This window comes from Epinephelus moara, chromosome 7, assembly GCF_006386435.1.
Source record: "Epinephelus moara isolate mb chromosome 7, YSFRI_EMoa_1.0, whole genome shotgun sequence".
Lineage (NCBI taxonomy): Eukaryota > Metazoa > Chordata > Actinopteri > Perciformes > Serranidae > Epinephelus > Epinephelus moara.
Window position 1 is genome coordinate 22676217 of NC_065512.1, and position 22896 is coordinate 22699112.

Genomic DNA, 22896 nt, shown 5'->3' on the forward strand with positions numbered 1-22896 from the left:
AATCAGGCTGGTTTTAATTTACTACATATTGTTGGATTCATCTGCCTGATACTCACCTGCTGTGACAGCACACGGAAACTAGAAAAAATCCTTAATTCTCTTTATGAATAACGGTTTTAATAACCTGCTAAGATGGATGTGGCTGCAGTGTGTCTGTGGTAAAACTTACTAAGTTAATACTTACCTTAAACTTTATGACAGTTACACTTAATCTCCTTTATTATCACTACATATGATATGATAATTAGTGGGAACGTGCACTGTAGAGCTTTAAAAAGTTTGTACAAGTTTGCTAAAGACTTTAGTGAAGCCAGGAGGTGGACAGCAGGGACATCCATACATGATGCTCTCCTGTTAAAGGACAGCAGGTTGTAACCCACTACCACTTTAAAACAGTTTAAAGGTTAGCACATGAACAACAGGGCTACAATGGACAATTATTTTCTCGATTAATCAGTTAGTTGTTTGGTCTATTAAATGTCAAGAAATGGTGACTCAAGAAATGGCCCTCACATGTCTTGTTCTGTCCACAACTTACTGTACAGTGGAGTAAAGAAACCAGAATATATATTGACATTTAAGAAGCTGGAATTAGAGAAGGCTGACCTTTTTTCCCTTCAAAAATTACTCAAACTGATTAATTGACTATCAGCTTAGTTGCCGATTAATTTAATAGTTGACGACTAATTGATAATTGCTGCAGCTCCAATGGACAGCATGTTTGATAAAGGGACACGAAGGCCTCTTGGCAAACTTGAGGGATAAATGTCCCCCTATCAGTTGTGCAAAATATGTAATTTGTGAAATACGTAAATGTCCTTCTGTGCTATGTCTTGCTCCTGGTCTTGTTGACTTGCTAAGGTCTATTTGTGTCTGTTTGCATCACTGTAGTCTCTGAAGCTTTGTCTACCATGGCTTCATGTGAGGAGTAGGCTTAAATGTCAGTGTGTAGGCCTTTCAGCATCAGTTTCCTAAAAAAAAAAAAACCTGGACTGAGCCATGATATTAATGGCAATAAAACTGAAATACTGCTTGCCTCCCGACTAAAAGTAGCACCACTTACTTTCAGTAATTTGCAGCGGATCTGTGCAGAGACCATATGGCTGTTACGCAGGTTGCCGACCCTGAACATGAGAGTTAGTTTCCCATCTCGCATAGAAATCGCCGCATGTTCACTGAACATCAAAGTCTCGGCCCTCTTTTTGGGCTGAGACATCTTGATGAACATGCAGCCGATCAAAAAGGCATCGACGATCGATCCGAGGATCGACTGGAAAAGAAAGAGAATGATCCCCTCGGGGCATTTGTCTGTGATGTATCTGTAACCATATCCTATAGTGGCCTCGGTCTCTATGAAGAAGAGAAAGGCTGAGGGAAAGTTATAGACATTGGCCACACATGGAGTGTACTTGTCATTGTGGGCTTTGTTGAGGTCTCCTCGGATGTATGCGATGAACCACCACATAGAGGCCATGAAGAGCCAAGCGACCGTGTAGGTGAGGATGAAAATAAATAGATTCCAGCGCCATTTCAAATCTACTAGTGTTGTGAATAAGTCTGAGAGGTATCTGCTGGTTTCACCACCCAGGTTCCCATGCTGGACGTTACATCGCCCGTTCTTGTCCACGAACCGCTGCCTCTTCCTCTTTTTCTCTGGGGGAGGCTGATTGAATCCAGACCCGCTAGATGAGGTGGTCACTACCTGATAATCGTCCCCAAATTTCTTTCGAAGTGCAGACATACTACGATGACAGCAGCGAAAGAAATAACAAAGGATTCAATGGTATAAAAAAAAGTCTGGGTTGTAGTTGCTGCAGTCGTTAATGCCCGTGCGCAATGTCTCCTCTTTGGAAATAAGGCGATAAAAGTGCGCTGTCTTCGCCCCAGTTAGTCTTGCACCATCCTCTTTCGCCACACACTACTGTTGCTACACTCTACAGCCATGAAATATCAATAATGTAAGAGTAGTTTACAAACCCCGAAGATAGAAGCCATATGAAAAAATGATAATAATAAGCGACGCACAGGATAAGGTATCCAAACGCGCCAGTCGCAGTCCAGGTTTTACAGGTTTATCAGTTGCTGCGTCGTGGATTACTCATCGCCCGTGAAGGTTGGGGCTATATCGACCTGTTCAAAACTGTACTCACAGAGTAAGTTCTCATGCGAAAGTTCAAAATCCTTTAACGGCCCATAAAACACCAATATCTCTGCGTAATTAGTCGCTGGAAACGGTTTCCAGGATGAAACGTCTCTGTGCGCACTTGCGTCTGGGATTATTCGGTTTCCAGTCCTTCCTTTGTGATCTGTAGACATAGGAGATGAATTGCATCCAAGCATATGACTGTAAAAAATGACGAGATGGTGGAAGAAAATCACTGTCCCACTGTCGTCATTTTTGGCTGCGCGCATCGACGCTGATTGCCAGGCTCTTTCTTCGGGCACCTTTTCCCCTCTCTCAGAGAAATGTCGACAGGATTCTCATGGTTCAGCGGTAGAGATCCACCAGATGCTCTTTTGGCTGCTTAGATCCTTCTTTCCCGTCGATTTCTCTGCGCGGCTCCTGCGCACTTCCACGTTTCCAGTGATGCACTCACTGTTGCCTAGTGGTACTACAAAGACAGACAATTTGGAGGAGGAGGATGAGGAGGAGGAGAGGAGGAGGAGGGAAGAGGGTTCGCCTGATTTGACAGTTTTTTTCTCTTCTTCTCAAGTGATCAAATATGTGAAACTGCAGCCAAGATGTCATGATGACTTTCAAATAATCACATTTAAAGCCACATTTAGCCTTTAACAAGGGAATAAAGAGGCCTCCAGCTCTTTGCAGCATCACTAAATTGGTTGATATGATTATAAAATGGAAATAATAAAAATAACATTTTTTACACCTTCATGGCTGTGTTGCAGAGGCACTACAAAGCTTCCTGGTTTCATAATGCTGAACGTTATTATTATCCATTATTCACCCTAATTTTCTCTCCAGTGTATCTGTAGCCCGAGGAAAAGTCTTCCCCTCTGCAGTGGACATTTACAAATGCACCTTGTTTACCGCTTGTTTTCTGGGTCACCTGTGTTAACAGCCACTGATGACCCCGCTTCCATCCCATGGGTGACTGCACCCACTTTATTCCTGTGAATGCCACACACACAGGAGATCTTAACAGAGTAACAAGTTCTGCAGGAAAGCTGCTGACACTCACAGCAAACTGTATTAGATCTCAGGGGGAAAGAAGGGAGCTGCAACCAGGATGCACTGCTCAGAATTCACTCATCGTATTACCGAGATCATGGCCACAGAGGAATACACCCACACCATAGTTACCCAGGCTCACACCGTGTCTCTCAAAGACACATGAGGCAGTGTGAACATACCACCACCTCTACTCACACACAGCTTCTCCACCCTTTTACCTTTCCTCCACTCCACATTGTGATGCTGTACTAAATCAGAATGCTTGGGCAGTATTTCCCCCTGTTAAAATCATAATTATTACTTAATCAAGAAATCACTAATGACTGCAGCTTTGACATTCACATGGCAGTCAGTTTCAGGTGGAGACAAGGTGTATCAGCCACAAAGCAGTTTGGGGATCAATTTTGATCAAATCACCTCAGAAAGAGTAAATATCAGAAGCTAAATAAACGAATAAGCCCTCAAATTAAATCTCCCTCTGAATGAAGCTCATTAGTCACCCACTACTGTATAACATCACACACAATCTCATGTGAATATGAAACATAATCTTTTCTACACTCTGCTGCCATCTCATGCGGCATCTGTTGATCTTTTATATGCCAAAATAAACTGTAAAAGGTCTGCAGCAGCTTGTTAATTTCATTTTTTAAACCATTTTTGGATCCATTGTCTGAGCTCACAGGAATCAATATGCTGTCGAGTCAGTCTGGTTCCAGGCGCAATCTACTTCTCCTATTATCCTGCAGCTCCCTGTGGTTTACCCCATGATATTCCATGTCCAGTCTGAGCCCAGCGTGTCCTACTGTACAAATGGTAGCTTCTAAAAGCAGCACCAAGGCCTGACATAACCACTTCCAAATGACCGATTGCATGGCAGTGCGGGTGCTACGCTGATGTGTCTCCAAGTGTTGTCTGCGAGGCTCTGTAGTTCAGTCCTCTTGAGGGGGACAGACAGGAAAAGATTTCTCCATCAGTCACCAGGCCCGTCATAATTGCCAGGTGAACATTAGCTACAGCTTCTGCAGGACTCTGTGCTTTTATAATGAGTGCGAGGGGACACAGGTCATCCACCATGCATTCTGGCCCTCATTAGGAGGAGAAGGCTATTCACATATTTGCAGAGCAAAAATAAGGCTATTAGCTTGGACTGGCCAACAGCCAGCCAGCCAGGCAGCACCATGAGCCAGACATTTTTAATTGCTGTATTTCAAAGATATACTCATTGAGACAAATGTTTTTTTTCTCCCTACAACTCTTGTCAAAATGTCTGTTCTGCATACACTTTAAGAAAAAGCAATTAACTTCAGGATACAGTGGGTTGTTTGATGACACAATCTGTCTGCGTTACTATTCCTGAGTTTTACAGACCCTGAAAACTTCACATCAGAATATTCCTCTATAATATAACAGACAAGATATGTAACATTCCTCCATTACAGTGTTTAAAAAACAACAAGACCTGTATATTTTGTGTACCTGTGTACATATGTTTCCAACTGTTTTTTTTTAAACCCAGGGAAATCTGTAACTTTATTTGAGGTAATGGTGCATTTTATTTGGTCGCCTGTCAGTGGCATAATATAACCTTCACCCTCTCTAGTTGCCCTAACGTTGGGGGAAACCAACGAAATCCTGCTGGGCCGACCCAGATTCACTCCATTGTTGTCAAAATCTAGCACTTGAGCAGTGACTTGCGGCGTCAGACACTGACAAAAGGACGTCAGCATTTTACGCAGCCAGTCGTCATTAAAGTTTCAACAAACACCGACTTTCACCTAGGAGAGCAGTGTTCGCATCCCATAAGATTCTCAAGCCAAACCCTGTTCTTTTATGGTAAACCTAACCATGTGTTTTTGTCGCCTAAACCTAACCACATGCATAAGTTGTTGAAGGAAAAAAATCACCAATTTGTGCTGTTGTACTGACGTACGTTTATTTTGAAAGAGACGGTATGTAAACGGTAAATTTCCTGTGAAAACACAAGTGTATTTTGAAAGAAGACAACGCATGTAACAGGCAGAACTTGACGTACGTCCCAGAACGTCAACAACCAACGCACCCAGGGTACCTTTCATGGCGTATCTAGATGTGGAAAGTCCATGACCAAACATCGATATGTGACGAGGTTGGAGTGAGAATGTGTTGGCTGGGCTACCACATTTCAATTCACCACATAACGTTAGCTACAGTAGCTGTACGGGTAGGTCTGATCGACTTAATTCGAATTAACATTATGTTATCCAACGCTACTTGTGATTAGTTCATTACAATGAAATAACATAATATGAATAAATGTAACGTGAATAAAACTTTAAACTGTTTCCTCGTCTGAGAAAATGTTTCTTGCCTGTGTCAGAGCAGTTGGATTTTCATGATGGTGGTTGTTTAAAAATGAAGACAACTCCTGTCATGCTACATCATAATGTCATCAAAGTCCTTCTCTTGTCATTATTTTGATGGAGACTTCCAGCAGCAGAAATTACATAATGTAAATTAAGACAAGGGCTGGGTGGAAAAATGAAGCCAATTCTTTGAATGGCCACTTAAGGCTGGCTCCAGAAGCCAGTCAACCCCACCCAGGTTAAATTGTCCAAATTTACAGCAGAAATAAACATGTTTACAGCCTGATACAAGAAACGATTTCAGTCTCTTTAGCTAATTTTATCATTCTCAACAACTGTAGGGGGTTGAATTTTTACATAACTGACCTGAAATTTATAAAGGCTTAGTTATGTACAATTAAGGGTGCAGCAGCTTAGACTGACAGGTAGGTGCCATCTGTTGACAAGTCGTTACCATTGCGATAACTTTTCAGTCCATAAAAGTTAACCGTAACAATTTGGTCGCCTTAAAAAAAAATCTTGTTTAGCATTTGGGTGTACTGAAAGACCCTCTGAAGAGTAAGATGTTCAGTTTATCCACTACAGGCACATCTTGTTTTAATGGTTTTAGGACTGTTTTTGTTAGCAAAAATTAGCTTTAGCATTATTACAGTTAACCATAGACTGTTTATGCACCGTGCTTACCAAGCTATCAGCTAGTGTTAGGGTGGAGCAAACACTTCTGGCTCCAAAATCCAAGATGGTGACGATCAAAATGCCAAGCTTGTGGCCTCAAAACGGGAGTCCACAAACTGGGGCACGTCGTTTATTAATGATACTCATTACCTGGAGAGGTTGGAAAAAGATGTATGTTTCTTCCCTGTTCCAAAACCAAAATCAAACCCTGAAAAGTGTAGGGTTAGCTAGCTAGCTACTGAAGATATAGACTTTTGCTTTTTAATGATTATAACAGTGAAACAAAGACCGACCCTGCTGTACAGGAACCAGTGAAGGGAAGCAGGGAAACTTTGCTGATATTCAATCAGCTGTGTGTCATCACAGTGTGTGCAGGTGAACGCTGTTTGACTTCCCCAGAGATTCCTGTCCGTCTGGTGGCAGAGGTCCGGGTGCTGGCAGTGGCACGGGGGCAAAGCCAAACAGTGTTCATCTGCACACACTGTGAGGCCACACAGCTGGTTCAATATCAGCAAAGTCTCCCTTTATATTCATTGTCTTCTGTGATGATCAGCAGTGATATGGTGGTTCACTTTTACACTGTGATCTGTAGCCTATAATTGTTTTTGCTGCTGAGTCAGTTTGACATCCTGGATATATCCTTCAAGTGCATTTTGCTGTCAGCTATCCCAGCTGACATTGGGCGAGAGGTGGGGTACACCCTGGACAGGTTGCCAGACTATCGCATATAGAGACAGACAACCATTCACGCTCACATTCACAATTTAGAGTCACCAATTAACCTGCATGTCTTTGGATTGTGTGAGGAGGCCGGAATACCTGGGGAAAGCCCACGCTGACATGGGGAGAGCATGCAGGCTCCGCACAGAGGGGTTCCTCCACCCTGGGTCAGAACCACGAACCCTTTTGCTGTCAGGCATCAGTGCTAAACACTCCACCACTGCATTAAAAATAATGAGAATTTTTTTTTTAAGTTCTATAATATGGGGCAAAAGGAGATGCATATGAAAAAGAGTAAAGGAATTGTCGTGTGCCACAAAGATCACATTTCCATGTGGATTCAGTTGAGGATCAGGAGTAGTCATAGGGACCATTAATATAGCATATGTCCCCAGAATCATCAGCCATAACGGAGTCTATAGAAACCCTTATATGAACAATTATTCAAACACTCCTGACCCTGCAGAAACACTATTCTAATTCAGCTCAACACACAGGCTTTGTCACTGACAGCTAAATACAAGAAAGAGGTTAAGGTCCCGGCTTGTTCTTGTCACACACCAGGAGGCAGCTGATGTGTAACACTGTGCACTAAATTGGAATATATGCAGATTAGTTCATATCTAATAGCTGCTGGATTTGGAAGAGCTGCACATTTTGCCTCTACAAAAAGTTTTTTTTTTTACATCATCCCCAGAAAAACCACTGATTTTTTTTTTTTTTTAAACAATCTTCCATCACCACATTTACCAGTGCAGTGTGAGAGGTTGGCACTTATTGCACCAGCGCATCTCAGACTTCCGTTAGTCAATGATCAGAAATGCTTTGATGATCTTCCGTAACCCATTTCATAAAAATAGCCCCGGCAAAACCTGATGGGCGGGTGGAAATAGGATTGATTTATTAATCTAATCAGACCAATGTAGGACACGAGATGCATTTGTCCTCCTCTCGGAATCAGCTCAGATAGCACTTGAGGTCATCCTCAGAGAAGATCAGCCAATCACTTCAGGCAATCTTCTGTAATTTTCCATCTTCCTTTATAATCTCTACAATCAGAGACAGAGCAGGGACAACCGCCTCAGCTTTGATGTTGGCTTTGATGGATTTGTCCTTCCATCTCCCCCCCTCCACACACACACACACACACACACACACACACAAATTCATGACTTCCACACTAAATTTCCCTCCGTAATCATGTTTTTCCGCAGCAATATTGATTTTTTAATTTTAAACAAACAATGTTCTTCTCATGACAGACATGCTCTATGATTTCCCCCCTGTAAAGATAAGGTCTTAACATGATGCTTACTGGATGCCGAAGCACTAACAGGCTCTCTACGCTTGGCATGTAATGTGAAACCATGTGGTGGATGAGCAGAGCAGCATCTCTACACCATCTCTGATTCCATGGGGGTACGGCAATTGGGTCAAAATATGGTGCCTCTGAGGGACACATGAGATTGTCAGCATCTTGTGGTAATCAAAGCACATTACAGCTGTTCATGAGCGACTGTGGAAGAAGCATTAACCACAAACTGAACCCTCACTGGAGGCAAAATAGCAGCTGATAATGATACAGCCACACACAGTCGTGTCAGATGAGGAATTATTATAGACACAATCCTTAATAGGTGCACTTTAAAGTGAATGTATTGTTCTGGCTCAGACGGCTGTGTTTCTTTCTTTCCACAGCTGAAGCAAAGACCTTATTAGTTGTCGCTGTGGTCAAAAATAGCATCTGAACAGGAGTGTTTTGTGGAACAGCTCCTGGAGATTGATGATTGATTACTACACAATTACTGCTGAAAGCAGCAGGGCCCCTCCTCCTAATCACTGCTTTCGTCGCTAAAAGGAGATTATCACATAGAAGAAGCTTGTTAGAGGCACTTCCTCCTTACAAATCAATAAAAATTACTCAAGAGATTGCAAGCATACATCAGAAATTTTCTTGGTTGAATCCCTGAGCTGGCTCTGCACATTTAAAAAAAAAAAAAAGGGACTGTACATTATTGTGTGTATGTGTGTGTGTGTGCGCGTGTGGGCGTATGCCTCCTGTGGCAGTAGATCTGACCCCCACTGAGATACTGGCCTCAAACCATGTCTAATTAAAGCTGCTTTTTAATGCAGGCGCTCTGGAACTTCAGGTCCCCTCAACAATTAAGTGCAGGATTTCTCCTCTGGTCTCGAGCGAAAAGAAATGGCACATCCAGAGGGTTGATTATCCCCCTCTCTGTCCCCCCAGTCTGTCTCTTCCTATTATTGGATTCACTTAGTTGATGAAACCCCATATGTTGAGCTGGTGGAGACAGGCAGACCGGAGACACCTGGAGAAATAGGACAGAAAATGTATAGCACCGCATTTGAAGTCGAGGCACGAAAGTGTTGAGAGCTTCTTGTCATGATGGTCTAATGGAAACGGGTCAGAGAGACAAACACATAAGCAGAAGGGAGGTTCAATTCCTGCTGCGCTGTCCTTGAAAGTTGCCCCGGATAAGAGCATCAGCTGAGCAGGTAAAAATGTGAGCTTTTGTTTGAGGAGTACAACAGCAGGGTGTGTTCACGTTGACTGGATTTACCCTTAAATGCACAGGTGTTTTTCCAAACATTACAAGATGCTTTATAGATATTTATGTAGCACAGATTCAACTTTGAATTGAAATATTATTGCTTGGAATCTTTTCAGAAGAGCCAGTATGAAGCTATGCGAATAGGTGTGTTGAAAAAAACAAGGGTGAGGACAAACAAAAAGTTTAAAAATTAGGTGGTAAACAAATATGATAGTGATGTATGAAGTATGTTTAATAAAAATGAAATGTTTGGGGATTTTGGTACTGTTTTGGTAGGCATAATAAGCTTAAGCTTCAATGCCTTGTTGTTATTTCTTCTTTATTGTGTGCATTCGTTTAGGAATGACAAAAAGAAATGTTATCCTTTGCTATACTATACTATACTATACTATACTATACTATGCTATATTATGCTATGCTACGCTACACTACACCATACTATACTATGCTATACTATACTATGCTACACAATACTACCCAACACTATACTATACTATACTGTACTATGATATGATATGCTATGCTATGCTACACTACGCTACACTATACTATACTATGCCATGTTATGCTACACTATACTACCCAACACTATAGTTTACTGTACTATGCTATGCCATGCTATGCTACGCTACGCTGCACTGCACTGCACTGCACTGCACTGCACTATACTATACTATACTATTCTTTATTCTGCTATGCTATGCTATGCTATGCTATGCCATACTAAACTCAAGGCTATTCAAGAGAAGGCTGAGACACGGGGTCAAACATGGGGGGATTGCACATGCACAGTAAAATCTGGTCTGCACTTCCTCAAAGGCTCAGTAGATGGCGTGAGACCGCGGAATAAAGGGGATGTGCATGCATATCATTTTCACAGCTTATTACTGGACTGTCACTGGTGGCCTGCGTTGTGGGTGAGAATGACAGAGATGCAATTTCGACAACTTCAGGCAGCCGCCGTCCAAAAGTCCAAGCAGACCGCACCAAGCGCACTCCTTGATCGCCTGAGCGGATCCTGCGCTTTTTATCCAGCGCCCCTGTTGTCCCCCTCCAGCATCGCAGCTCAAGTTACACTGCACATGTGCAATCCCCCCATGTTTGACCCCGTGTCTCAGCCTTCTCTTGAATAGCCTTGACTAAACTATGCTATACTATGCTTTGGAATCCTATGCTATGCTGCACTACACTACCGAACACTATACTATATTGTACTTTATTATACTATATTCTCGCTATGCTAGGCTATGCTATGCTATGTTATGCTATACTATACTATATTTTACTATACTATGCTGTACTATACTGTACTGCACTACGCTATGCTATGCTACCCAATACTAAACTACAGTGGTTCCCAACTGGTCCAGCCACGGCGTCCAGATTTTTCCCTGGTTATTAGTTCAAGGTCCACACAGTTTAATATATTTAGTGTCATACTTGCTTTAACCATGTTGTTGAGCCAGTTTGCTGTCTTTGTTAAGTAGAAACAGCTCCTCACAATAAAACCTCTGTGTTAAAACTAAAAGATTGTTTTTTACAAACTTGACATGTTCTTAAGTCAATTACGATCTATTCAGAATGGACTTGCGACACACTTTTGGATAACAGCCCACCAGTTGGGAACAACCACTGATATACTATATTATATTATATTATACTATACTATACTATGCTATGCTATGCTATGCTACGCTATGCTATACTATACTATACTATACTATACTACTATACTATACTATGCTATGCTATGCTATGCTATGCTATACTATACTATACTATACTATTGTATACTATACTATGATGTGCTATGCTACACTATACTACACAACACTATACTATACTGTATTATACTATGCTTTGCTATGCTATGCTATGCTACGCTACACTACACCATACCATACTATACTATGCTTTGCTATGCTACGCTACGCTACACCATACTATACTATGCTATACTATACTATGCCATGCCATGTTATGCTACACAATACTACCCAACACTATACTATACTATACTATACTATACTATTCTGTACTGTACTATGATATGCTATGCTATGCTATGCTATGCTACACTATACTACCCAACACTATAGTTAACTGTACTATACTATGCTATGCTACACTATGCTAGACTGCACTGCACTGCACTGCACTATACTATACTATACTATACTATACTATACTCTGCTATGCTATGCTATGCTATGTAATACCATACTAAACTATGCTATACTATGCTTTGTAATCCTATGCTATGCTGCACTACACTACCCAACACTATACTATATTGTACTTTACCATACTATATTCTCGCTATGTTATGCTATGCTATGCTATGCTATGCTACACTATACTACACTGTACTGCACTACGCTATGCTATGCTATGCTATGCTATGCTACCCAATACTAAACTACAGTGGTTCCCAACTGGTCCAGCCACGGCGTCCAGATTTTTCCCTGGTTATTAGTTCAAGGTCCGCACAGTTTAATATATTTAGTGTCGTACTTGCTTTAACCATGTTGTTGAGCCAGTTTGCTGTCTTTGTTAAGTAGCTGTCCATTACACTAACTAACACTAACACATCACTAACTCTACAGCAAGAAACAGCTCCTCACAATAAAACCTCTGTGTTAAAACTAAAAGATTGTTTTTTACAAACTTGACATGTTCTTAAGTCAATTACGGTCTATTCAGAATGGACTTGCGACACACTTTTGGATAACAGCCCACCAGTTGGGAACAACCACTGATATACTATATTATATTATATTATACTATACTATACTATACTATACTATACTATACTACTATACTATACTATACTATACTGTACTATACTATGCTATGCTATGCTATGCTATGCTATATAATACTATACTATACTATACTATACTATGCTATGCTACGCTACGCTATGCTATACTATACTATTGTAATACTATGCTATGCTACGCTACGCTATGCTATACTATACTATTGTATACTATACTATGCTGTGCTATGCTACACTATAGTACACAACACTATACTATACTGTATTATACTATGCTTTGCTATGCTATGCTATGCTATGCTACACTACACTACACCATACCATACTATACTATGCTTTGCTATGTTACGCTACACTACACCATACTATACTATACTATGCTTTGCTATGCTACGCTACACTACACCATACTATACTATGCTATACTATACTATGCCATGCCATGTTATGCTACACAATACTACCCAACACTATACTATACTATACTATACTATACTGTACTATGATATGCTATGCTATGCTATGCTACACTATACTATACTATGCCATGTTATGCTACACTATACTACACTGCACTGCACTGCACTGCACTATACTATACTATACTATACTCTGCTATGCTATGCTATGTAATACCATACTAAACTATGCTATACTATGCTTTGTAATCCTATGCTATGCTGCACTACACTACCCAACACTATACTATATTCTCGCTATGTTATGCTATGCTATGCTATACTATACTACACTGTACTGCACTACGCTATGTTATGCTATGCTATGCTATGCTATGCTATGCTATGCTATGCTATGCTACCCAATACTAAACTACAGTGGTTCCCAACTGGTCCAGCCACAGGGTCCAGATTTTTCCCTGGTTATTAGTTCAAGGTCCACACAGTTTAATATATTTAGTGTCGTACTTGCTTTAACCATGTTGTTGAGCCAGTTTGCTGTCTTTGTTAAGTAGCTGTCCATTACACTAACTAACACTAACACATCACTAACTCTACAGCAGGAAACAGCTCCTCACAATAAAACCTCTGTGTTAAAACGTCACTGGATTTCAAAATAAAGATTGTTTTTTACAAACTTGACATGTTCTTAAGTCAATTACGGTCTATTCAGAATGGACTTGCGACAAACTTTTGGACAACGGCCCACCATTTGGGAACAACCACCAATATACTATATTATACTATACTACACTATACTATACTATACTATACTATACTATACTAGTGTTGACCCCCCCCAAAAAAACATATTTTTGCTTTTGACTTGTTTTCAGGTCTTTTATGGATTTAAAAAATGTATTTGTGTCTTAACACTCAGCTGACAGTATTTTCTTTTATATTTATGTCCATATCTAAACTTACCCACAAGCTACTGATTCCACTTCAAACAACTGCTACTGTTCCTACTCCTGTAACAGTAATTAGTCAGCACAAATCACAATCATTGTGTCATGATCACAGTCTGGTGGTCATTACATTACATGGCTGTATGCTCTGCTTGCCTACAGTGGTCCACTTTGCCTGTAGCCTCTGAGGTAGCATTGTCGTACTCAGATCTCAGTCTGCTTTTAAATGATCTGATTGATCACTTGGCACAGACAATATAATTCTCATCATCATCTACTTCCATATTATTGTAAATTTCAGTATTTCTGTCCAATATCACAGACAGTTGCTCTGCTGCAGTGAGCCTGACACACTGACGCTGCACCGTCATGTTGCAGTCAGTCATAGAAACTAACTGTTTACAACTTTTACTGTACTTCAGTACAATTTTGTTGTTCTTGTATTTTGCACGAGATGTCTAGGAGTCATTGACAGTTGCACCAAAGGAAACTTAGTATTTAGTGGAGGAGTTCTTCCTCCACTGGTGACATAAAGCAACATAAAGAAACCCCTATAGCCTTTTGTACTGATTTGTAGTATAAGCAACACAGAATGAGGTCAACTAGGAAAATAACGTAGCTTGCAATTCTAAAACCTGCATAAAGAAACTCTTACATACCTCAGGCATCTTAAACCCTGTGAATGTTTTGGAGACAAAAGAAACAGTGGAAAATTGTTAGAACAAATACTTTGAGGAATAACTTTAGGGCTTAACTGGATAAAATGAGGGAATTATGCAGCATGTAATATGGTCTTTAGTCTCTGACGACCCGAGGTGTGTGTTTAAAGGTTCAGGGCATCGACACAGTTATAATTTTCCCAAGCTTAAATGAGCCCATGCTTTATATAGTCGAGCACTGTACAGCCTGCATAGTGTAAAGCTCTGATTGTGTACTAGCTCCTAGAGCCGCAGTGAGCCACAGATACCCACAGATAAAGCCTCCATTAGGGCTGTTATTTAAAAGCATCTCACCCGTTAATGGACTCCCCTGGCCCAGCCACAGACCCACTATCGTATCCTCACAGGTCCAGTTAACTAGCCTGGGTTTGGCTCGCTACAGGTGTGAGACTGTCTGAAACCGCAGTCGGTCCTCACAGGGCCCTTGCTGAGAGTGTGGTGAGGCACTGATGTGTTGTCAGCTCCACAACAACAACTATTAATACTACTGCAGTGGCTACCTCGGAGAGGTTTACAAATATTTAATAAAAAGCCTAAGTGAGGGAAATGGAAAGAAACAATATATGTGCAGTAAAAGTTATTAAAAAGGGAATACTTCTGCAGCTGAACTGTGGACTGGCTTCTCTACATCTATTAACACTTAGGCCTATCATAAAGCAAATAACATATGTAATAATAATAATAATAATGATACTAATAATACTGTATAATACTGTAGTGTTAAAGTGATAGGTTGATTACAGCTACAAGAAGCAGCTCGTTAGCCTTAGCTTAGCATAAAGAAAGGAGGGTGTTGTCACATTTTGGATTTAGTACGGGTGAAACAAACAAGAGAAAACATGTTAATTGTGATCTTTAGACATGCTGTCAGGCCAGTCTGTTATACTTTTCAACAGAGGCTAGCTGTTTCTCCGTGTTCCCCGTCTTTATGCTAAGCTAAGCTAACCATCTGCATCTTGCAGCCTCAGATTTACTGACAGACATGCAAGTGGTTTGCCATGAGGTTCAGAACCAATGTCGCCAACTCTTTTTCAATGACAGTAGCTAGCACTAGTCCAAAAGTTGCTAAAAGTACCAAGATGACATCACATGCTAAATTGCATGTTAGTGGCATCATCGCACATTAATGGAATCTGTACAACTTTATTGAATTAGATCTAACACAAAAATCCTCAAAGAGTATTTGAGTGTCATGAGAGCTATGATGCTTATATTAAAGTGCATCACATTCTCATACCAATCCAAAGAGCAAGTGTCAATGTAACCATAGAAACTCACAACAACTTAACTCCCAGGATGACACCGTCTCCTCTCCTCCCGCCTGTCCCACACCTACCTTAGGGGGGAGAGAGGAAAAAGTGTGAGTGATGTACTCACTCTGATGATGGCAGAGCCCTGGACTGTAATTACTCTGAGCAAATTAATTACAATATAATGAATTTCTCTTTTTTTTCCTGATAGCCTGAATATGTTGCTAAATTTGTCGTTAGTCTTAATTCTTTTAGTGTCGCTTAGAGGGTTTAAAAAGTTGCTTAGAGGGGAGATAAAGTTGCCAAGTTGGCAACATCGTTCAGACTTTTGTATCCAATGAGCGTTGCAGGGGCACTCGATTAAGAAATCAGCGCAACGGGCAGGACTAACACTGTTGCTAAACTGTTGTCAAGTGATGTGCTGTAACCAGTGAGGAGTAATAACAACAATGGTGACCACTAAGATAAATGCTGCTATCAAGGCTACTCTAAATCACTGTCTTCTCAACATCACCTGACATTGTGGTTTATGTTTACTTCGTTCCATTCGTCGCTTGAGACCCTGGCAAAATCAATATGTTGGCACAGCTAGGCATCACTGTCAGCTTAAATTGGCATTGGATTCAGGCGTATATGTTGGTCTCTAATGATTGGTTTGGGAAAATCGAATCCCCTCCACCACATAAATCAGTTACAGTTGACGCAATGTCAGACTAAAGACAGCGAAAAACTTCAATTAACAGCCTGGGCTATTATTTGCTTAAATCACTGAACTCGACAGGCCTATATTTGGGACAGGCCTTTAATTTCTGTCGTACAAAACTGTTGCTCAGCAAAGATCAGGAAATGCAATCAAACTGTTTATATAATCCAGTATGAATATTACTTGTATAAAAATTAGGCTTCAAATAACATATTAACTATAATTCATTCATTTGATCTAACTCCGACAGACAGTGCATCAGCGAGAGATAATTACTGACAATCATTACACGGCACCCAAGGGTTAAGGCACCCGGCATACCGACACAACACCACTTAATCCTGTTCAAACAATATTCTCTTGGATTGATTTTTATAAAAAACACTCATTGGAAACTAAAGAAATATGAATAATATACCAGGAAAATCAAGACACCACCTTATTTGGTCTCTCTTGTTTACCATGCTGGTATAAGGAATTATGGTCGTCTTTGGTGCTCAGGATGATATCTGTATGCGTAATCGAAGCAGCTAACTAACATTAGCTCAAGTGGGTAGCCAACAACTGATTTTATACAACCAAGAATTCCTATAAAAATGAACCACTTGGCAACCAGACCAGGCCTCTATTTGAGACACGCCTTTATTTGTTGAAATGTGACGGCACGCTGGGGTAGTAACAATGGAGTGTAACAAATTGACAATATTGTCTGATATCAGGCAAGCAAGTGGTACGAAATTTTCATCTAAATCTAGGCAAGAAAGTATTTTCCCCAAATGTCAAACTGTTCCTTTAATCAATCACTCCATCAAGAGAAACGAATCGACAATGCCAAACATAGTTTCATCTTCTCAAAAGTGTGATTTTGTTGCTGTTTTTCTGTCTAATATCACTGTAAATTGATTAACTCTTGGTTTTGGGCTTTTGGTCAAGCAACCAATTTGAAGATGTCCCTCTGTGCTCTGGGAAATGTGATGGCCATTTTTTCGATTTTTACATTTTGTAGAATAAATAATCAATTGATGATGATGTTGAGAAATGATTCTGTAATGACAGTAGTTTCAGCCCTATTGCATGTGTGAGTGTCAAGCTGGATATTCCCTGCTGTCCCTCTCCATTGCCCTCTATTGACCTTCGACTGTAGCTCTCCGTTTCCCTGTGTCCCATTCAGGAAGAAAAATTTTGCCTCTCAGATTTTAACAAAGCCAGAGTCCCCCTGAAAGGTCAAGCCTTCCTTGCTTAAATGTACAGAATAATGAACCGTGTCAGAAGTACCTTTCATCAGCTGACAATGGCAGGCACCTTTACAGACACGGGACAAAAGAGGATGGAAGAATCCATTACAATGTTATTCTTCTAACATCCTGTTGTACGAGTGTTGTCCTCCAACGGTCACCATGGAAAAGAGGCTGTAATTTACCACCTTTAAAAGCCCACACACTGAAGCCTGATAATGAGATGTACGGGGGTCTTAAAAGCTTCAAGAACAAGGTTTATTAAACAAATGATGTATCGGTGTGATGTGCTTTGCTTGACACTGAAATTAATGCTAACTATGTTGAGTTAAAGTTTTTTTTTCTCCTACAAAAAAGGCAAAATGTACAAACAGGTAACATCACTTTGCAACCAGTACATTGAAACATTACATTCCTATTTTAACACCATGCACTTTAAGATAATGAAAAACAATAAATGTGTGTGCATAATATGAAAGAGGTGATTGAATTTTAGTCTGAATGCCAAGCAGGCACTTGGCAAGGATTCAGTATTCAAGCAGCATTGATAGTATTTCAGCATTAGTTGCTCCCTCATGTACGCTCGCCTGAGGTCCTTAAGGTGGTCTGAGAATTGGTTTTGTGGGGCCGATGATGATTTCCAAAACACACTGCAATTTCAAAATCCATGGTAAGCACTGGTTTTTATTACCACGATTCCAAGTACAACACTGCAATACCTCGTGATCTTTTTATCATTCAACGTCTCTTTTTTTTTTTCCTCAGAGTGTTCAAGTTTTACAGCATCTTAGAAAAATAATTGGTTCTGTATGTACAACAACAACAATGGTGATAGAAACATGTTAACAGCCTTATGTACAGTAACATTTGTCGCCTGATCAACAAATGCAGTAAGAAGAACCTGTCATGTTTGCATGTGTGTGCTGATATACTGAGCGTTGATTTCACTGCAACTAAATGTTTGATCGAGCATCAATATGACGATGACATGATCATGGTATGACAATTATTTAATATCAATATACACTTTTTTAAAATGGAAAACAATATGACATTCCTCTCTTTTAACTCCAAAATAAATAAAAATGTTCTAAAACCAGTGAACCAAATACAAAACAACTCTCTAAAGGCACACGTAACTATCCAGCTCCAAGTCACTGTGATTTCTCAACATACTGGTAGCAGGAATCTGAAATCTTTCAAAAAGTTTAGCACTGACGCTCTCAGATATCTGTCATAACACAGTGCAGTTAAAGTACCTCAGAATACAGTCTTCATCATTTAGATAAACCTTTACATTCGATTACTTTCCTGCAACAACTTCTTTCATTTCTCCAAAATACCTGTTGTAAATGAACGTCCACAGAGCTGCCTCATATTTTTTCAAACTGTAATTCCTGTTTCACTGATATGGAACATTATGTGAATGATCAGGGACGATGTTATAGCTGCACTCTTGTCCTGGACTCATTCATTTTTTTTACGATGTTGGTTTGAAATCTTCAGTTTAATGTGTTTTTCCAAACATCTGAAGAAATCCACCTCAATAAGTAGAGCCTGACCAATAAATCGGCCAATACTAGCTCATCACAGACATGTTATTATCTGCCTTTATGTCAGCTGATAACAAGAAACTGCGGTACAGAAATGCCAAAGATATGTGTGAGGTATTTCACAAAGAGTGTGTCTACTACATTCTTTGGAGCACTAATTGGTAAATCTTATAAATGCTATATTTGTTTTTAATAACCAAATTTAAAGGTGCCATGTGTAATGCCTGGCCACATGCTCCGAACTAGGGGGGCAGCATTTCCCCTCCAAGCCAACTGGAAACTAAAAGCAGGGCAAGAAAATGCTAAATTCATACTGACTGCTGAAACTCCAAAAACACAGTCATATTTAAATCATATTTTGCCATTGGGAATGTTTTTTCATTACAACAAAGGACTTTGGGTTCCGAACCTCGGTTACTCTGACTCTGTCCATATTATGGCTTTGAACAACGCCTGGACTGAGACAATGATTTAAGATCACGCACTTGAACGAATGATCAACCGTGAGTCTGCAAGCTATCTTCCATCCATCCATTTTCATTCACTTATCCTGGGCTTGGTCGTGGGGGCAGCAGGCCAAGCAAAGCACCCCAGACGCCCCTCTCCCGAGCAATGCTTTCCAGCTCCTCCTGGGGGACCCCGAGGCGTTCCCAGGCCAGATGAGATATGTAATCCCTCCAGCGTGTTCTGGGTCTGCTCCGGGGCCTCCTACAAGTGGGACGTGCCTGAAACACCTCCAGCAGGAGGCGCCCAGGAGGCATCCTGATCAGATGTCCGAACCACCTCAACTGACCCCTTTCAACATGAAGGAGCAGCGGCTCTACTCCAAGCTTCCTCTGGATGTCCGAGCTCCTTACCCTATCTCTAAGGCTGAGTCCAGTCACCTCACGGAGGGAACTCATTTCAGCCACTTCTATCCACGATCTCATTTTTCGGTCACAACCCAGAGCTCAGCAAGCTATCTTAGCCTAGCTATCTTAGCTTGGCTGTATACCGGCCTGAAGCGGCTGACCTAACCACACCACTGTCGTGGATTTCGGACCTGGGATTGTCAGAACTGGGACATTTTCTCAGTCGCGCCTGGATCATGAGAGCAAACCTTGACCAAACAGGGCTGCTGAGCCAGCTGGCCTCTGGCTGTGTTGACACAGGTAGCAACTATGAACTTGTATTTTCTGCAAACAATGTTTGGATTGTGTCATGCTGGACTGAGGGCAGACTGGACGCTACTGACTCAGTATGGCCTTTTTTTTAGTGATGTTTTTAAACAGTAAAATTTGGTCTGCACTTGCCAAAAGGCTCAATAGCTGGTGCACTGTCACAGTACATGGGGTTGATTGGATTATTTCACTGAGTCATCCGCAGTTGGTTTTGGTTCGGAATATTGTTGTACGAAAAATAATGATATGGGTGAGAATTACAATTGTGTAATTACTGAAAACATCCATTATTAAAGACCATAAACAAAGCTTTCTATATGCAAACATTACTATATGCACCTGAGAGGACACCATTGTTTTGTTTCTAGCACCATCTGCTGTGACCCTCCAACAACGATCTCATGCGGTAAGGAGTGTGTCAACGCCCTCTTTGAATAGCCTTGGATGAGACAGGCTGGGGCCGGCTGGTTAGCATGCTCATTTCAGTAGATATCTCTGCAACACAGTACATTTTTTAAATGTTTCAAACTAAAATTCTGGCCATATCTGACACACTGTACCTTTAAGAATCCCGATAAAAAAAATAATGTAAGCAGGTTATTTTAAAGTCAGACTGAAATAATTTTTTTTTTTACATCTACCCTTTGTTTGTTTTGTCTTGTGTAATAATTTGGTATCTAATTAAAAAAGGTACTCCCACATGTTAAAAATTGGAAGGGGACACATGGCTTAAATCAGGTTGATAGCCGACACTACGTGGGCTTGTTTAAAAAAGAAAAAAAAAGCATTATATGGCTCCTCAGTCAGCAGCGGACCACAGACACTGACAGCGTGACACTGGCCCTGTCAGTTACCAGCTGGCATTGGAGACACTGTTTCTACAAATATGTCTACACAGTGTGTGATCCTCTTTTTAAAAAATATACACAATAGCTGAAATATCATTAGATTTTAGTTTAGATGTTCTGGCACCAAAAGTGATGAGAATTCAAATTTCAGCTTGACTTGAAAATCAAATACCAGTGCTCACACAGTTTCAGATGTTTAACCCTCATCAACTTCTTCAGCTTCACAGACCCAGCATTGGTTGGGCTCTATTAATGACATCACTTCCTGTTATTTTAATGTAACTCAGACACTGATATGGAAACAGGATGAGCAGCAGTCATGACAACAACAGTCTTGTTTTGTTAGATAGTACCTACAGTGGACACGAGTTCACTGCGTGTACACAGCACAGGGAAAGTCATTTACAGTGCGGACCGTCGCAGACACGTGCCTTGCAGTATTCTTGTTATAGATGCTCTTCTGTTTAATTGTTTGTCCTGCAGTTAAGCGGCAGTCTGAGCAGCACAGTGGATGCATGGCTAGCAGCTGGCTGACACAGTGTGAGTGCTTTGATTTTAATGTTCTCCATGCTCAGACCTCACACATCGTTCTCCCTGCTCAGACACAACAAGGTCCCCAAAGCCACAGCTCATGGTGTCGCCTGAGCGGCAGGTGCAGCTCCTCTCAAACCTGTTGCGAGCTGTAAAAGGAGACGCCTCCATAATGGAAGATAAGCCGCTGCTGCCTGGATCTCTGTGTTTGCTGGCCAGGCTGTTACAGGAAGAGGCGTTATGATTTGCTGTGGTAAGAGCCACCTGGCGAGGGTGGGGAGAGCCAGGACTGGTTAGGATGAGGACCGAGCAGTGGGGTGGGGAGGTGAGGCGAGGGATCAGACGCTCAGGGTCATGTTACGGAGCAGCCACTGCTGTGCACGGCTGCCATTGCAGTCTCTCAGGGTTGGGACCATCTTGTCCTCCTCAGATGGCATGTCCAAACACTGGTTGCTGTTCACATGCAGCAGGGTGAGTCGCTGGAGAGAGAAAGACGACAGGCAGTTAGATATAAACATGCACACCTTTATGTATAAATACACACGATGCTTTATAATGTTTTGTCTGACTCAAGAGTTACTTCAACTCTTCTCTGGAGAAAGTTGAAACCACCTGGATGACTAAGATGAACTTTCACAGACACACTTCCGAATATTGATTTCCCACATTTCACAAAAATACCTTTCGACCCAACTAAATGGCCCGGGCTTGTTATACTCAGTAACTGTAGCTGGAGCAAGAAAAAACAATAGGCACATCAAGAGAGCAGGATGTTCTAGTCGAGAAAAAGCCAGAGCCGTGTCCCTTATACAACACGACATGCACTGAGGCTGCTCGGAGAGTTGAGGCTCCTGTCGGTGGGGAGACTGTTGTCATGGCCACTTTACAGGAAGGATTTCATTGTGAATGACTGTTGAGCATCAGAAGCTTCAAAATGTCAAGAGACCAGAAAAAACTCATTTCTCCACTTCAGAACGACTGAAACCATCAACAAATGTCCATATTTATGGCTGCATTGAGTATATTTTGGACATTTAGGATGTATCACAAGAGTTGCTGTAATGTAAAAGGGTTGCTGGTGGCACCAGTATCACTGATAACTCCTCAGTCTGCCTCTCCTTAATGTTTTTATATGTTGCATTTGGCTCATTGTTTTCTTTTGGAGTTGGCAGGCAGACATTGGACACAGAGGTGCAGTCAGGTGCCAGGACACATAAATCTCCAGGTAGATTAAAGAAATATG

The 22896-nt window shown here is 41.1% G+C and overlaps 2 protein-coding genes across 4 annotated transcripts in view; both read right to left on the reverse strand.

Annotated features, from left to right (window-relative positions):
• Positions 1 to 2601, reverse strand: part of kcnj3a (potassium inwardly rectifying channel subfamily J member 3a) — a 35015-nt gene extending 32414 nt beyond the window's left edge. Inside the window, exon 1 of the mRNA XM_050049732.1 lies at positions 1064 to 2601. Within this exon, the coding sequence (XP_049905689.1) occupies positions 1064 to 1741 (678 nt within the window). The 5' untranslated portion in view covers positions 1742 to 2601. The remainder of the gene's footprint in view (positions 1 to 1063) is intronic.
• Positions 2602 to 18553: 15952 nt separating this feature from the next.
• The window catches only part of galnt13 (UDP-N-acetyl-alpha-D-galactosamine:polypeptide N-acetylgalactosaminyltransferase 13), a 58845-nt gene continuing 54502 nt past the window's right edge, over positions 18554 to 22896 (reverse strand). The window contains exon 12 of one of the 3 annotated variants that reach the window (XM_050049521.1): positions 18554 to 22132. In XM_050049521.1, coding sequence (XP_049905478.1) covers positions 21992 to 22132 — 141 coding nt within the window. In that variant the 3' untranslated portion in view covers positions 18554 to 21991. The remainder of the gene's footprint in view (positions 22133 to 22896) is intronic. The other 2 variants (XM_050049519.1, XM_050049520.1) reach the window with 2 other exon arrangements.